At 47.9% G+C, this 18,128-nt stretch overlaps 1 protein-coding gene across 2 annotated transcripts in view; it reads left to right on the top strand.

Annotated features, from left to right (window-relative positions):
- The first annotated feature begins 2,805 nt into the window (after positions 1-2,805).
- The window catches only part of Prkcb (protein kinase C beta), a 347,370-nt gene continuing 332,047 nt past the window's right edge, over positions 2,806-18,128 (top strand). For both annotated transcript variants that reach the window (XM_050143274.1, XM_050143273.1), the window contains exons 1-2: positions 2,806-3,161; positions 4,143-4,174. In XM_050143274.1, the coding sequence (XP_049999231.1) occupies positions 2,989-3,161; positions 4,143-4,174 (205 nt within the window). In that variant the 5' untranslated portion in view covers positions 2,806-2,988. The remainder of the gene's footprint in view (positions 3,162-4,142; positions 4,175-18,128) is intronic.

The raw sequence follows: 18,128 nt of genomic DNA, 5'->3' as shown, positions 1-18,128 counted from the left end.
CCTGCTTTTTGTCCAGTGTGATGAGCTGGTTCCAGCCCTAGGTCATTTGCACTGGTGCTTTTCTCTAGAACATTCTAGCCTCAGACAGGACCGTGGCTCCCACCTCATTTTATCACTTTACTCAAGGTTTTGCTCAGATGTCCTTTATTATAAAGATTTTTTTTGGTTCTTTCTTTCTTTCTTTCTTTCTTTCTTTCTTTCTTTCTTTCTTTCTTTCTTTCGTTTTTCGAGACAGGGTTTCTCTGAATAACCACCCTAGCTTTCCTGAAACTCATTCTGTAGACCAGGCTGGCCTCAAACACAGAGATCCACCTGCTTCTGCCTCCTGAGTGCTGAGATTAAAGGCATGCACCACCATTGCCCAGCTTCTTTGTTCTTTATAATGCTTTGATTTTTTTTTTTAAAAAAACAGCACCACATGGTAGAGCTTTACTTCCTGATAGATTATTGTCCATCACTCACATTCGTTAGTCTATTAGCTCCATGAAGGTAGAGCCTTTTTTTCTGGCTTATTTTAGCGTCTGGACTAGCATGTGCAAGTGTGCAGTCGATTTTTCTTCAATGAATGAACAAATGAATGGTTGAACTCAGGAATGCAAGCTCTATTTAATAATGTCTCCCCCCTCAAGAGAACTTAGAGGCCAAAAAAAAAAAAAGATATTCAAAGGCCATAGTTTGACCTCTGACCTATAGGTATCTGGGTCTAATGGCACCCTTATTCCCTAGCCTCCCTTCACACAGTTCTTCCAGGAATGGAATGACTTTTAGGACAGCAGCCCTTGCAACTCCGGGCCTAGACATCATGAGGTAGTTTGTTGTTACAGACCAAAGTCACTGGGGGCACTTGGTTCAAAAGACAGGATGTGGGCTGTGAGCCTCCAGTCTATCGTTCAAAGGAAATCTCCTCCAGCAGCGATGTCTCCTGGGATGTTTTCCCAAGCCTCCCTGGGAGGTGCTGGAGCCTTTCAAAAGACTAAGAATAGATAGGCACATCCAGTTTCCCAAACATGTCAACCTTAAAAGTGAGTGCTATTTTTCTCCCTTCTTACCTTTGAATTACTATGTAGGAGAAGGACACTGTATTATTATAGGCATGGCTCACCATGCTGTGGTTAGATACTTAATACCGTACCTCGGTAGCTTCCAGGCAGAATGGTTGGAGCAATAGGTAAGCTCTACCACTACTGAGGTCCACGCCTTTGTCACTAGTGTGTGCTTTGTAGTTGAGACAGCCCAACCACCATTCTACGACAGTGTGTGTATCCCTTAATCACTCCCATCTCATTGTGCTTGTCCATAGGAGATCTTACCTAATCTACAACCGAACAAGACAGCAAGACAGTGCACATGATGACACTCACCCCGCACTTAATGTTTTACCCCCCTCTCTTTCTTTCTTTCTTTCTTTCTTTCTTTCTTTCTTTCTTTCTTTCTTTCTTCCTTCCTTCCTTCCTTCCTTCCTTCCTTCCTTCCTTCCTTNTTTCTTTCTTTCTTCCTTCCTTCCTTCCTTCCTTCCTTCCTTCCTTCCTTCCTTCCTTTCTTTCTTTCTTTCTTTCTTTCTTTCTTTCTTTCTTTCTTTCCTCACTTGCTGGTTATGGTATAGGTAACTTTCATTTACTCTGTTATTTAGTGCTCACTGGGCTTGTAGGAGGTGTCAGATGCTAAACTTGACACCAGGTGACACGGAGGTCTCATTGACACTGTCTGGGTCATGTGGAAGAGTTCACTGTCTGATGCCATCCCTCGTTCGCAGGGTGTAGAGCATGACGGGGTGGGGGAGATGTAGGTGCAGTACCTTATATAATACCCAGTGTCGTCATCATCAGCTACTTTCCCATCCTCCAGATTGCATCGAAAAGTGTGTGGCGTTGGATACTGATGTGCCCTGAATACTTTGGAATTTCCTCTCCTAACAAATAAAGGAAGGCTTCAGTCTCTCATGAAGACAGCACCTGGGAGATTTTAACGACATAAACCTATGTACATCCAACCATATAGGCCTTTTGTTTTAAGATACTGCACAAATATAAATTTGTGAAGCTGGCACCTAAGTGAATGACATTTAGGGATACACTCATGTGTTAAATTGACTTCCCCTCCTCATTTTACAGCTGGGGAAACTGAGTTCCTTTGTGGAGAGAATTCTCTTCTAAGGGTTCCAGCAAGCAGAAACAAGTCTTCCTTTTGGTGGAGTTAGATATATAATATAAAGCGTGCTCCTCCCTTACCTCTGCAGAACGTGTGTGTGTGTGTGTGTGTGTGTGTGTGTGTGGCCACAGGCCTCTCCGGATGAGTGACAGCGAAAGCCCATCCCTCCAGGAGACGCATGAAGAATGACCAATGGGATGGATGGAGGGTGTTGGGTACCAATCTCTGCAGAGGCCAGGGTGAAACTGGCTGCGTCCAGCCTGTTCCACCCCCATCTCCCCGAGTTCCTCAGGCCCTTCCGTGTACGGTCCTTGCTGGGACACGGGAGGTGCTCATCTTAATGCACTTGGGGACAAGGATAGGGTGCCAGGGTGCGGCTCGCGCCTGTCCAGCTCAGGCTGCGGTCCCCGCGCTGCAGCGCTGCAGCTAAGAACACTTGATTGGGAGGCCGGAGGACTGCGGCGTGTGTGTGTGTGTGTGTGTGTGTGTGTGTGTGTGTGTGGTGATGCCAATATGTAAAGCGACTGGCGGTTCTGGGCGGGGCCTGGGCCCGATGCAAATGAGGAAGGCGGGGTTACCCTGTGGCTCCGCCTCCCTCCCCCGCAGCTGGGGCCAGCGGTGCCAAGCACAGCTGGACCAGCGGCAGCAGCTGGGCGAGTGACAGCCCAGCTCCGCGCGCGCGGCCGCCGCCAGAGCCGGCGCGAAGGGGCAGCGCGGCCCCGCGGTCCCCGGGCGGCAGCAGCGGCCGCCTAGTCCCGCGCCTCTCCCGGCCCGCAGCCCCGCGGTCCCGCCGCCCCGGGGCCGCCACCTCTCGGGGCTCCCCCGGTCCCCGCGCGCAAGATGGCTGACCCGGCTGCGGGGCCGCCGCCGAGCGAGGGCGAGGAGAGCACCGTGCGCTTCGCCCGCAAAGGCGCCCTCCGGCAGAAGAACGTGCACGAGGTGAAGAACCACAAATTCACCGCCCGCTTCTTCAAGCAGCCCACCTTCTGCAGTCACTGCACCGACTTCATCTGGTGAGAGCGCGCCGCGCGGGCCACCTGCCCGGGGCCCCAGAGGGTAGCGACACGCGTGGGGACCCCTCTCGCCGCCCCCGGGGGAGGGACCGTGTGCCCTTCTCATCCCGCTGGACCCTTCTGCCCCGTTCTCTGGGATGGTCCAGTCTCTCAGGTGCCGGCTCCTCTGGTCCCAGACGACTAGCTAGCCACCAAGAGCTTTCTGCCCTCTTGCACTCTGTCGCCTGAGCGCCCGGGGACAGCGCCGCAGGCGCCTTTTCGACACCTGGCTCAGGGCGCAGGGTGGCTCGGCAGGGCAGCTCCACGGGTGGCTTTCTCGCCTGGGGTTCCCGATCTTTCTGCCTTCTTCCGGGCTTGAGGCGCTCTCACCCTCACCCCTCCTTTCCGGGGCAGTTCCCTAGGGTGTCCTTTAGTTCCCCGGGGCGTGGAGCATCCTTTCCCTCTCAGTGTCCCCCAGAGTAGTCCCCTGGGTTATCACTTACTGAACCCCCAGAGTCCTGAGGCCCCCCACATCTTTATTTCTCAGTTCTCGCCCTCACGTCGCTTCAGGGTCCCTTTATTCCCCCTGCCTCTCGAGGACTGGGGCGACCTTTTCTTTCTCCTAGTCTCTCAGGCAATACTGCCGCGGTGGAGTCCCTCTCGTCCTCCTTTTTCTCTTTTCTGGAGGGTTCTCCCGGCACCTCCTTGGGCAGATATCCAGCCCGCCTTCCGCCCCCACCCGGACGGAAATGCACCCTCGCATCCCGCCACCTGGTGGTCGCGGTCTCGTCTAAACTGCAGGGGAGATGTGAGGTGGGGGTTACTGCCAAGCCCCCATAATGTACCCCACAATTCCACCCAAGGCGGAAGATGCTTGGGCACCGGCCTGTAGCAAGGAGCTTGCATCTGGGGTAGAAGGACAGTGGGGAGGGAGGGGGCTACTGTGTGAAACTAGCCGATAACTGGACCCCTCAGACTGATATTCCTCCTTGTGCTTTACAGGGGCTTCGGGAAGCAGGGATTCCAGTGTCAAGGTAGGCTCTGTGGCTCTGTGGCTCTGTGGATGCTGATGGTGGGAAGTGAGGATAAAGCAGACTTCACAGACGTGGCTGAGTTAGGCAGAGTGAAGTAATTCTGCCTGTCAGAGTGACCTCCCAGGCTAGGAATCCTTCACCACCAAAGGGTCCTTTTAAGGGGTGTGTGTTTGGGCCAATGATGCACCTTCCAGGAAAGGCCAGAGGAGCTGGAAGGCCCTAAATGTCAAAAAGTGCATCCATCCCTCTGCCTTCGGAGCATTCTCCAGGAATTGCCAGCCCTGCTTAAGTAAGCAAATGTCTTGAAGGAGTCTTGTGAGTGGAGGGAACCTCTTCCTAATCCCAGCCCATTCCTGCTCATTGCTCTTCGCCTCCCAGGAGGTTCAGCCTCTTTCCCCTGCTTTGCAGAGGTCTCAGCAGGTGGCTGCCTCCTCTGCAGATGGCGCATCCCCTAGAAAAAGCAACTGTGGTTTCCCCTGGGCCTCCTCCTGCTCTGAAAGGGGTGGTTCCAGATAGGGTGCCTCTCGATCCTGCCTGAGGTTGCCCTTTTTAACTTCTGAGAAGGCAAAGGAAGGACTCCAAGAGACTAGTTGCCTGGGTCCTTGCATCTGGGTTGAGAGCCATGATTCCAACTAGGGCCGCCCTATCAAATATCAGAGACCCGGTGGCCTCTCCTATCTTTAGGGCTCCCGTCTACAAAACGTCTTGTGGGCTGGGCAATGTAGCTCAGGAGAACGGGAGCTTTGTGCCAGAGAGGCTCTGGAGTACATCATCCGAAATGGGGGAGGGGAAAAGATGGGTTTTAAATTGGATCTCCAAAGATGACTTGCTTGTAGTCTTTTTTAACTCTTCGAATACCATAAGTAGCCTGTGAATTTGGTGTTAGCATCCTAGAACTGCAAGATCTCTCTCTCTCTCTCTCTCTCTCTCTCTCTCTCTCTCTCTCTCTCTGTCTCTCTCACACGCATGCACACATGCATGTGCTCACACATACAACTTCACCTTGAACATTGTCTATACTTCCACGCTGGAACAATTATTTGGACCTGAGGGCATCCCTTTAGCGAGATGGAACACATTTACCACTGTGTCTGTCCATCCAACACTGGCCTGCTTCTGATACCCTACACCACTTGAATTTGCTGGTTTGTTCCCTCTTTCCCCTTTAGGCCAGGTAAGGTTGAGTGTAGTCAGGAGGTTCTTTATTCCTCTCTTCCCCTCCCCTCCTCTCCTTACTCCTCCTATCTCCCCCCCTTCCATCTCCCTGGTTCTCCCCCTTTCCCTCTCCTCCCTTAGTCTCACTTTGCACCCAGACTGGCCTTGATCCGGATCTTGTTCTGTCCTCCTGTTTTAGCCTTCCAAGTGCTAGGATTACATGTGTGCTTAGCACCAAACTGACACCCACCATCCTGTAAATTGTCCTTAAATCTGGAGAAGAAAGCGTATAGGTGTGGAACAGCCTGAAATGCGTCTTAGTGCCTATGCAGCATGAGCTTTGCCTGGCAAGGTTGCTCTGCAGGCGAAAATAAAAAGACCCCAGCAAGCAGAGGTGGCTCTGATTTGCATGGAATGTTGATCTATAGAGTGTATGTTCCCTGCTGCCCTAAGCTGCAGGTTCTTATTTGAGCTCCGGAATGAGATGCGGGAACCTTCTAAGCCCTTCCAACCTCCTTGGCTAAGATTTGGAGCCTCAGTTTTATGCTCACAGACAAGGACTTCCCAAGTCTCTGCTGGTGGCAACAAGTTAGGCCAGTAGCAGAGTTGGGATTTTCTTCTGGAACTTTGCCTCCTCTTCTCAAACAAAATGCTGATAGCCATTTGCTGTTGGAGCTGTGTAATCTCTATGAGGTTGCCTTTCACGTCCATGAATTGGATTCTGTTTTTGTCTCTTGCTGTGGTCAGGGTTTTTTTTTTTTTTTTTTTTTTTTTTTTTTTTTTTTTTTTTTTTTTTTTTTTTTTTTTTTTTTTTTTTGCTCTCCTGTGCCACCTGCTCTGCTGTTATTGATGGCTGGGAATGTCAGCTTTGGAATGTGCGGGGGATGTCACATATGGAACAGGAGATCCTTTTATCCAAGGCCTAGGAAGTTTTGGCGAGGGGGGGCAGAATGAGGGAAAAAAATCAGAATTAAAGTTTTCAAGAAGTCTGACCAACTTCAGGGATAAGACTTTCAGGGGCAGGTGGGAGCATGTGCCAGCGTGCTGACTCCCTGGGCTCCAGGGGACAAAAGGAAGGGTGGGAGATAGGTATTTTTTTTTTAAATCACTTCTCATTTCATTTTTCCACCCCTTATATCTCTGAACATCTGGTCCTCTTTGCTATTGCTTTGACAGTCTTTTCCATCTGAGTTGAAGTGGGTAGGAGGAAGAAGAGGGGGTGGGGCAGATTGATGGGCCCTGAACTGAGCTGCTTAAGAATGAGGTACATCCCAGAAGGAGGGGAGGGAGTTTATCCCTGATGCACAGCATTGCTCGGGACTAATTCTGGAGTCATAGGCGAGCTCCTTTTATCTGATTATTTCTAGTGCCCTGTGCCTGCTACTTTTCCTTACAGTGAATTTACTTAAAATGGGACCAACATTTTAGTAGAAATCGCACAGGGTTTTTTCTTTTACCTAAGTCAACAGTGCAGAGTCCTGGTCCTTCAGCCTTCTGTGCTACCATCCTGGGGAACAACAGTTATCTCACAATTCAAGAAGATACTGGATTCTCCAGTCTTCAGGCCTCCTTTCAGTCAGCAGGAAGCAGGAAAGGATGAAGTAAGGCGAAAATTACACGCTCAGTGAGCCTTAGGGACGTGGCCTGGAGAGACTGTTATATGTAGTCTGTTGGCTAGAACCTGATGCCGTGCCCACACCTTGTTGTAAGGGACCCTACAGAATAATAGTGTTTAGCTTAGGTAGCACATTCCCAGCCAAGGGCTGGGGGAGGGGTGCTTCCATCTCAAACGTGAAAGCAGAGACTGGCTAGAGCCTTAGTACTAAGGAGTAGGGGGTGTGGGAGGGTCCCCAAACCGAGAAGCCCTCGCCACTGCCCCCATGCTACAGTACACTGTCATGGAAATTGGGGGTGCAGGTCAGAACATCCAGAAACCATGGTGAATTATGGATTTTTATAGACCCAGGAAGCTTTCTTAAGAATAGATTTCTTGCTTTTTTACAGTTAAGGGACAAAGCTCTAGGTTTTAACTGCCATATAACTCTCCACATTTCCCGCCTCTTGCTTTGATAATGCCTCTGGTGACAGAGGACTGGGGCTGAAGATCCGTTTTGTGATATTGCATACCTTTGGGGTTAGAAGTGCGACCCATTTCTAATATCACAGGTCAGGCCTTCCTTTCTCTAAGGTGTTCTGGAAAGAAACCCAGAACCTGTATTTGTGCTTAAATCGTAATTGAGCCAAAACAAAACAAAAGACACAAACCATGGGATGGAATTCAACTGTTTTTTTTTTCCTACAAAGTCCCTTCCAGTTAAAATGTTCACGCCTTTAATCCCAGCACTTGGGAGGCAGAGGCAGGTGGATCTCTGTGAGTTCGAGACCAGCCTGGTCTACAGAGCTAGTTCCAGGACAGGCTCCAAAGCCACAGAGAAACCCTGTCTCGAAAAACAAAACAAAACAAAACAAAAAAAAAAAAAAAAAGAAAAAAGAAAAAAAAAGAAAAAAAGAAAGAAAGAAAGAAAAAAAGTGTTCAGATCTAGATTTTATAGCATGGGAATCAGAATCAGACGGAACCGGGCTCCAATCTCTGACCTGTCCACTGTGTGACCTTGGGAAGCCCATCCTCAGATCGTAGCCTTGCTCTTCTGCTTGGCAAACTACGGCAGCAGTGCATGGTTGGGGCACAAAGCAAGGCTGTAGAGAGAGGTATCCATAGTGGACGTAAACAGCTCTAAGAAAGGTGATCACCATTGCTTGATTTGGTGGGAAAATGTGTCGAAGTAGGGCTGAGCTGACTCGGGAACGCTTGAAATGACTGTGCCTGTTTCACACGCTCAGATGGGTCTGCTTCTCTGAGGGCTTCCTGTAACATCAAAGTATTATGCTCCAGTGTCTGGATGCAGTGGGCATGGCTTCCTTCATGAGAAAGATCTGAACTTGCCTTGGACTCTCTAGAAAAACCCCATGGCATGAATATTCTGACTATAAAGAACTAGAATTGATGATTATAATGTCTTTTTCTCTTCCCCGGGCAAATTTGAAAGCACACATATTTAGCCTCTTGGTTGAATTATTACAAAAAAGAAGGAAGAAATCAAACTCTACCACATAAACTCTGCCACTGTTATTTTCCCCTAATAGAAACTTTATAGAGTACAAGTTTAATGTTGTGTATAGTTGACATATACAGATCAGAATATGCACTTAAAACAATAACCGCCACCAATAATATGAATTGAGACTGGGATGTGGCTCAGCAGAAGAATGTTTGTTTAGTATGTACAAGGCCATAGGTTCCATCCCCAACCTAGAAAACCAAAAGAATAAAAGAAACTATTAGTTAAACGTTAATATCATTTTGGGCACAGCTTATATCGTTACCCTGAGTAGTTTGGGTTGAACTTTCTCTGTAAACTGAGAACGAACAAGGCAGGCTGCAAGGTGGTAGATGTGGCCTGGTTGCTGCATACCACCCCACCATCATCCTCAGAACAGGTCGCAGAGACTCATGAACCAAACTCTACTCACGTGATAACTGATTCTGACAATGCTCTGGCAGGTTTCCATGTTGGAAAAGGCTTTGCAATTTTGTGTTTGATGGTTTGGATCTTTTTGCACCTGAAGTAGGATTTCAGGCTCAATGTCCCTATCAAAATAAGAATCTGGTAAGTGGGTCAGCTGTGGGTTGAGAACAGAGGGCTGATCTGTCGGAGAAGCCACAGAAAATTCATTTCGAGCAGCCGAACCCTCCAGGGGAGCCTGGAGCTTTACTACCGTACAGTGGAACACCTTCCCAAGTAAATACGGAAAATATGACTTATGGAAATCTGGTTGGTATGACATAGAGGTTCTTCTAAACTAATTCACAAACATATTATTTCTGCTACTAGTGATCCTCTGGGCCCTGCTCAGGGCAGATGAAGCACATAGATAGGACGTCCGAGCCAATGAAAAAACTAAGAGTTGGTGACTGGCCAGAAGACCACTGAACACTTGAGGGTAATTTATACAGGGCTGGAGAGGTGGCTTATCGGTTCACAAAGTGCACTGCTCCTGCAGAGGACCTCAGTTCAGTTCCCATCACACATTTCCCGTGACTCACAACCGCTGGAGCTGCAGCTGCAGGGGAAGCCTCCAGTCTCTGCAGGCACCTGCATTCACACGCACAGGCCCCGCCCCATCCATGTAAATAAAGATGCATGTGAACAAAAAGTAACCTCAAAAAGAAAATGATGTACATCCATGTTGATGCTGGAGTCAGTTTTCTTTCTCTGCCTCGTCTTACTTCTCTCTCTTTCTGTCTGTTTCCCGCCCCACCCCACATGTGTACACGCATAGAGAAATAGAGTCCTATGCCAGGTGGTGGCGCACACCTTTAATCCCAACACTCGGGAGAGAAAGGCAGGTGGATCTCTGTGAATTTGAAGCCAGCCTGGTCTACAGAGTGAGTTCCAGGATAGCCAGGGCTACAAAGAGAAACCCTGTCTCAAAAAACAAAAACAAACAAATAAAAAATAGATTTGTCTGTCATAATTTTGAAATGATGTGACTTTTCAGCCACAGAGAGAGTCAGATCATCGAGTACCATTTCAAATTCACATCTGGTCTTTAGATTCTGCAGACCGGTTTGTTCTTGGTAGGTACGAGGATCAGCGAGAAAGTTCACCTTCCTGGGCTGATGCCTTCCAATGCTGGGACCCTTGTCATTTTCCAGACTCCTTGTCATAGGAAATCACGGAGTTTATTCATCCAACCTCTCTAGTTGAAGTCGTGTGGTACTCTGTAGACTGGATATTGGATCTTTTTTATAGAGACCACACCATCCGCAGTGTTTACATATGACATTTGGAAGTGTGCTATCTGCTTGATAATCCCGTAAGAAATTTGTCTTTTAATCACCTGTATCCATTGCCGCTTCTCCATATAGCCATTCATATGTGTATACATGCATACATCCGTACTTCCACCATCGATCCTTCTATCCATCCATGCATCCCTTTAAAAAGTATTCAGTGGTTAAGTTCTACGTGTACTGAATGATTTTAGGCGCCAGAACCCAACAGTGAACGTGACTGAGAAGGTTCCTGATGTAGTAGTGTAGGAAGGGGAGATATGACTTCCTACAAATGAATTTTACCAAGATTTAATGTCACTTTGGTGGAAATCTCCCAGATGCTTCAAGATCGCTTCATGAGAGACTAACCTATGTAACATTTTGAGGTGGAGTTGATTGGGGTCCTACAGCCTAAGAATCAAGAAGCCCAAATTCTCCCTTCCTATACTGAGGTACCAAAGATCTACAGCTAAAACCCTGCATTGTGATATGTGTGAAGAAATGCAAGAGGCATTATCTTGCAAGTGACACTCTTGAATGAGCCCCCGGCTTTCTGTTTGTACCATGGCTATCAGGAGAGTGCTGGGCCAAGAGACCTCAAGATGGAGGAGTCTCAGCGTGACAGCCACTGATCTCCAGATCCTCCTAGTAACTCAGATAATGAGCTGACTTCCTTTTTGTTTAGGGGTTGTGATACGGGCTAACTGCTCTAGAGCAGAAAAATCAGACGATTTCAGGGGGGTAGAGCAACTCGGAGCTGATAGAGGGGAACACAAATAAAAAGAAAGAACAGGGCATCGTGGAGGTTTGTCAGCTGAAATCCAGTTTCAGGGTCTTGGGATGGCTTGTGTTGCCCCAAATGCTGTATGGTACCAATCTGCTGCCTTACAATCTCTTCCTCATTGGGAAGTTAGTTCTCAAGGTCGTTTCACAGCTAACAACCTTGAAGCACATATGGAGGCAGAGTCTTTGTCAACTCTCTCCCCAGCTTTCTGATTTCATTTGGGAGAAGGTTTTGCTCTGGTACTAACATGTCTACCATGCCTAACAGAGATCCGTGCACCCAGTAAGGAGCCATCGAGCTTTCTTGATGAGGGCCTAGGGTTTTTCAGTTTGTACCTGCAGAACACCTTGTTTGTTTGATGATTCATTTCTTTCCCACTATTGCCCAGTGTTGAGTCAGTCCTGTTCTGCCCCTGGGCTTGATTTAGTACTAGCTGCACCTCCTTGTGACCAGGCAAGGGGCGCTTCAGTGTTTTTTCCTGAAAGTGTCCTTGCTGGAAGGAAGCTTGTGTTCCAGATGTCTCAGCCTTCTGTCTCCTGAGTGATGGGACGACAGGCACGTGCCACCATGCCTGGTTCACTTAAAATCCTGATTCTGTCTCTCCATCACTGTTTCCTGGGGGCACGTAAAACACAATGCTAAGAAGAAAATACTCATCCAGTTGTCTGTCCAGTCATAGGTCAATACATCCACTGTCCATCTGCCCATTCCTTTAATAAGTGTGTGCTGAGAGCCCACCAAGTATCAGGGGCTGGTCTTGGCCCTTTAGATAGCGTAAAGAACAAAGCGTAGGCTCTACCTTCATGGAATTTGCCTTGCAGTAGAAGTGTAGAATAAGCACACGGAACACTGGTAACTTTCAGTAGGGACTTTGAAGAGAGTGAAGACATTGTTCTTACCCTAGACGATTCTTGCGAAGGACGTATATCATGTGACCAGTTGGTTTTGATATGTAATCAGAAGTGCTCTGCAAAGGGTGTAAAAACACTGTGTGGTGTTGCTGTTCCTTGGGGGAGAGGTAGAGAAGATTCCATAGATGAGGTGACATTTGAGATTAGTCTTAGCAGAGTAGGAGTTCCCAGAGTGACAAGGGGGCGGGGACGGAAGAGAGTACTTGTGGAGATGTGGAGGAGAGGAAACCGGGCACCTGCAGGGAACAGGAAGAAGGGTGTGTGAGGGCGGAGTTAGTGGGAGATGAAGGTCACATAGTCACGTGATACAGGCAACCTGGCAACTAGGAAGTGCTTGCTGTCCTTGCCTTAACGTGGGGTGTGTGGGGGAGTGAAGTGGCCAAATGCTTAAGACCAGCGTGAGATACATTTTGAAACAATCACAGTCATGACTCAGATCCTGAAATTCCAGGCTGGAGGAGCAGGAGGTTGCCGGGATGGCTGGCTGACATGGCTACTGAGGGGCAGTAGGAGCGTGTCAGCTGAGCAGAGAGGGTCCACTGCTATTTTTTGGAATCCTGAAGAGACGTTTGGAACTTCATGTCCACCATATTGTTGACTGTTCTATTTTTGGGGGTGGTTACTAGGTTATTTTTGTGGTTCTAACAATAGGGATGCCTCTCCTCATTGCATCCTTAGGCGCAGAGGACCACAGAAATGATTCTTCCTCCGAAAGGAATCCTCCCACTCCCCCCCCCCCCCTGGTGGTGCTGTCACTCACCCTACAGCACACGCTGATGGAGCGCACGTGGTACAATGGTGACAAGTCTGTGCTTGGGCAGCACAGAAGGTTTTAGCTCCGGGTTGGGAGGGTGGGTCTGTGGTTAGGAGGGCTTGCTGCACACACATGAGAAACTGAGTGAGTTTGAATGCTTGGAACCTTGGGGTTGGACAGGGAAGAAACAGGGGATCTCTGAGGCTTGCTGGCTGCCAGCCGAGCTCCAGGTTCAGTGAGAGACCTTGTCACAAAGGAATAAGATGGAAAGCGATAGAACAGGACACTGGGCAGCCTCCTTTGGCTTCCATGTGCATATGACACACACAGCTCTGCATGAATGTGTGCATCTATCCACTCCCAAAGAGGTGAGGGGCTTTGGGTTAAATCTCAGTCTCTATACTATGAACCTTGACTTAGCCTCTTGGGGCTTCTGTTTCCTCATGGGTAAAGGGAAGTAGTAACAGGATCTGGTTTCCAGGGCTCAAGTCCAATGCCCCTTGGGTATTCTTGGTTGGTGTGAAAGCAGTTCATACATGGCAGGTATTTCTGTTCTTTCATGGGCCCCATCCTCGTCCTTTCTGGGTTATAGTCCTGATGGGGAGGTGGTATGAATCCCCAATATCAGGAAGGTGATGGGGCCAGTGGGTTTGCTGATCCCGTCCTGGTTTGTGACAACAACTGCAACTGCTGATGGAGTTGAGAGAGCACAGCTTAGCAGGGAAGAGAAGGGGTGATGTGAGCTGGAGTGAGTGTCAGGTTTTCCGAGAGCCCTATTCCTGCCTACAGATGCTTTAGCTGGTGGGAAAATCTCAGAAAGTTAATTTGAGACCCGCGGTTGCTTCTCTGCAATGTATGTAAACAAATGTATGGATGGCGTTTCAATGTCAAGCAGATTTCTGATTTTTTTTTCACTTTTTCTTTCTCATTTTCCTCTTGGTGCTTTGTGCCAGGATTTCATGTGGTACAAAGCAGCCACCAGCTCACTATGTATGTAGCCAAGGCTGTGTCTGAACTCCTAACCCTTTAGCCTCCACCTCCTGAGTACTGGGACTTCTCCTTTTCAGTGTAGGTTCTTTTAGCTTTCAAATAAACTCCTTTGGTCTCTTGAGGGCTGAAGGTACTCAGCAAAGAGCATGTGTGAGCTGGAAGTGGAAATCTGTAAGACTTTGCTTGGTTAGTTATGATATTTAAGGCTAGTCCTATGTTGAAAAACCTTTGTACTGGCAATCCTCCAACCCTACCTCCCGTGTCTGTCTGTCTGTGTGTTTTTTTCCAGAGTCTCACTGAATAGCCCAGGCTGAAGCCTGACTTTCTTCTCTCCAGGGCCATCTCCGCCAACTGTCTCCATTCTCAGGCAGTGGCAGATTAAACCCAGGTTCTCTGCCTTTTGATTTCTCCTTGTTTTCAATCCCCATCCCCAATAGCTCAATTTTAAGCAAGAGGATCCCTTTTAATATGGCATCTGATAACGGCCCCGTTGACAAAGGCACACATAAGGAGTAGAAAAAAAATGTGTCTCATCTCTGTTGCTGACCTGCCACACCAGAGAGGTCACTGTCATACAGAAACTGCTAGCTTGGGTTTGAGGCACGTGAGAGCTGGAGGTTTGTCTTTGGGTGAGACTGTTGGTCTCTTTTGACCAGGGCCATCTGACTTACCTTTTGTTCAAAGTCTTTGATTCTCCCCCACTGCTGGGGAGAGGCACCCAAGACCCTGCTTCTTACTCCTTTGTAAGGCTCACCTTTTGTCTGTCTATGTTTTCCAGTGTCATCCCTCCTCCTGTGTGAATCATGTCCAGGGCTCTTCCAACCTATCTCTCCTCGGGATACAGAAGACCCTTTGTGATCCTGACTCCTCATTTACCACATCACATGAAGAGGCAGCTTTCAATTAGCCATTTTACCCCGGAAGTCCTTGTTTTAGTTTTTGGAGACAGGGTCTTACTGGACCAGACAAACCTCAAGTTCGCAATCCTCCTGCCTCAGGCACATACCAATGACACTTGACCAAAAAGCACAACCTTCTAAGCTATCGAGGCTGGCCCTGAGAAATGTTAGCTGGGGCTTTTCAGCTTTGCATACGGAAGTGACATCTGTATGGGAGACAGGCACCTTCTGGCATCACCATTGAAGGATGGTGCTGTTTGTCTTCTTAGGGGTGACATCTGCTTCCTGTTTCAATGTTGCCTATCGGCTGCAAACTATAATAAGGAAGCCAGGGCATTCTGACAATTTTTCCACCCGATAATTTAGTTCTGTTAATGCTTGGGAAACTGGAGTTCACTAACTATATTTAGAACTTAAAAATGTAAAACTCTCCATTAGTTAAGGTATTAGTGGGGATCTCTTAAAGCTACTGTAGTAGATAAGCCCCAAAGTCTCTGAGGATTGACAGATCATTTTTATCTCATTTGCATCAGAGACCCCTCCCCAATGCAGGTGATCCCAGCCAGGCAGTCTTCATGTAGGGCACCTGAGTCTGAGTCCTCTCTCCCTGGATCAGTGGGTTGGGGAGAGTATGTGTGAGAAAGCACATTCATTTCACAACCATTCTGGTCTGGAGGGACATCTGTCACTTCTGCTTACTCTCTGTGGCTCAGAACTCAGGCACAGGGCCACACTGGGTGCAGGGAGTGAGGACAAGGGGAGGCTGGGTGGAGCAGAGTGACCAGCTCTGTCACTGGGAATAAAAGGAACCAGGTTTTGGTGGACTCAGTCAACCCCTCCTCAGCCTCCAAAGCCATGGTTCCTTTTCTTTCCTTTGGGGCTGCACATTCAGCTTTCTCTCTCCCTTGACCAGGAAAGCCGTGATGTGAAACTTTACCTCTTCTGGTGTACTTTGTGGGGAAGTTGAAGTCTGTTTATTAAGAGTGAGGGAAAGTAGTGTTCTTGTTTTTAGTTGCTACGGCAATCTGGTTTTCGTTAGAATTTCTGCCTCTCTCAATAAACTGGGTCTCAAAAATGAGATTGATTGTATTTTTAATTGTGTGTATATGTGTATGTGTATGTGCATGCAGGTGTTCATGGAGGCCAGAAGAGGGCGTCAGATCACTTGGAGCTGGTGTTAGAGCTGGTCCTTCTGTGAGAGTGCTACATGCTCTTAACTGCTGAACTATCTATCTCTCTAGTCCTTATCCACTGGCATTCTTTCTTGTGGGCATCCTAAATGCTATGGTCTGGCTCAGGGTTGGGCAAGAATACCTGTAGGTTCTTTCCTATTTTCATTTTTCTTTGTATGCAAGCATCCTCCCAGCCTCCCAAATCAATGATTTATTATTGCAACTGAGCACTACTTCCTAGGGTCATCAATTTGGGTTGGGCTCAGCTGGGTGGTCTGTGTGTTCCTGACCGGTCTTACCCATGTGCTTGGACCTCAGCTGGGATGTTTGGGATATGGGAGTCTCAACTTAGGCACACGGTGGTGGACACATTTCCTGCACATGAGTGGAGGCTACACTTAGAAGTGACTGTGGGGCTTCTGTTAGCAGAAAGGAAGTGTAAGCTCACTTTAGAAATAAAGGAAGAGATAGAAGAGAGAATAGATTCTTCCCTTTGATGGGGGGAAGCCGTGAATAAGTTGGGACGTCTTTGGAATCTAGCACACCGCTTTTAATGTGTCTCTAAAACATTTCCCAGTTTAGGGTTTGGTTTCCTGAAATGAAACTTGAGCCTACAGCAGGGCATAGTGTAAATGCTTACTGCTCATTCCTTGGAATGATGGTCCGTACAAGGGAGAAACCAAGGGTAGAACATTGAACACTACCACCATCACCACTGGGTTCTAGAGTCAATTACCCCTAAGCACTTGGCACAGCATCAAGAGTGCAAGAGTCAGAGAAAGGAGCACAATGCCTCTGCTCTTGAGGACGGAGAGATCCAAGAAGGAGACAGACATAGAAAGGAATTAGTATAATACCCGGTGGGACCGTAGAACCTTGAAGGGAAGTGGATATGGTCTCGTGATACACTGAGCATGGGTTCAGACTTCAGCTTCCTCACTGATCACATCACATACAGGGCCTTGGGTACTTTACTTAATCTTTAGGATTTTTGTCTGTGAAATGAAGATAATGGCTTAGTCTTCTTTTCCAGGATACCATTGGGTTAGGTGAGACGGGGATCACAGAGAACATGTGACTACTCATTATGTATTAGTATGGAAACGGCAGAGATGGTCTCAAAATGTCCTTGGGACGATGTCCTAACGGGCACCCGTCTCGGCTCTCCTCCCACATTCCCGGGCTGGTATCACTGATGACAATTGCATGAGGGTGGTTTACTGGATAGGTAAGTCTTTTGAGATTGGCACCCATAAGGCACTGGGGGAGCAGGAAAGGGAGATGGTGCCGTCGTTGTAGCCGAGGACAAAGCTGGTTCCATGACTGAATTAGAATGTTTGGTCAGAGCTAAAACAGAGTGTGTGTGTGTGTGTGTTGGGCAGGGGCGACTGAGAATACAGCTGAGAGGCAGATGACTTGCCTAGAATACAAACGATCCTGTGTTTGTTTGATCTCCAGTACCATACATACACCACATGCACAAAAGATAAATTTACCGGTTGTGGAGGCACATGTATAAAACCTCAGGCCTTGAGAAGCTGAGGAGGTAAGATCAAAAGTTTGATGCCAGTTTTGACTGGGTAGTGGGGATTCTGTCTTAAAACAAGCAAGCAACCACCTATACAGTACCCACAGAGACTGTGGGTACTGTATAGGTGGAGGCCAGAGGTCAACCTCCTCAGTCCCAGTCCACTTGGTTTTTTGTGATACAGGGTTTCTCTCTAGCCTGGGGCTCACTGATTAGGGTGGGCTGGTTGGCCAGTGAACCTTAGGGATCCATCCCACACAGCGTCTCTGTTTCCCTAGCAATGGGATTGCAAGAACACACCACCACACTCGGCTTTTTCACATGGGCGCAGAAGCTTGAACTCGGGCCTCACGCTTGCATAACAAGCATTTTACCGACTGAGCTGTCTCCCCAGCCCCTCTTCTCCATTTGATTTTTACAACTGTGGTTTATCACTCACTGGAGAGCCATGAAATCAATTTAGTGAGCCATGTACACTATGAAAAATTAGAATAGAAAAATACCAGAATGCACAAGCCCCAGGAAGAGAAAGCACGGTTTCATGAATCTTTTATCCTGTGTCTTCATATGCCGGCGTGGGTGAACTAGGTCAAATGTAAATGGTGTTTCTGACCATGGGGATTGACACCAGGGTTTGAGAGTCACTGTGAAGAGCATAGAGAAGAAGCCTTGGAGGCTCAGGAACTTGGCCTATGGACTGTGGAGGCTTTACTTTTTTTAGGGATGTAAACACATTGTTTTGAATTCTTCATAATTAGAAGTTTCTTTCTCACTCTAACACAGTGTCCCAAGATTATTTTGGTTACCTTCCTTAAGCATTGACACACCACAGACAAAGTTATTTTTTCCCGAATAGAATGTTAAGTATAGTATATGGCATCTTTACATATGGAATGAGTGGTTTTGTTAGAACTGCTCGGCCTG

Source organism: Alexandromys fortis, unplaced genomic scaffold (assembly GCF_014885135.2).
Source record: "Alexandromys fortis isolate MF-2015 unplaced genomic scaffold, M_Fortis_MF-2015_v1.1 scaffold_45, whole genome shotgun sequence".
Taxonomy (NCBI): Eukaryota; Metazoa; Chordata; class Mammalia; order Rodentia; family Cricetidae; genus Alexandromys; species Alexandromys fortis.
The sequence above is the reverse complement of the archived record's forward strand: the minus strand, read 5'-3'. Positions and strand labels throughout refer to the sequence as shown.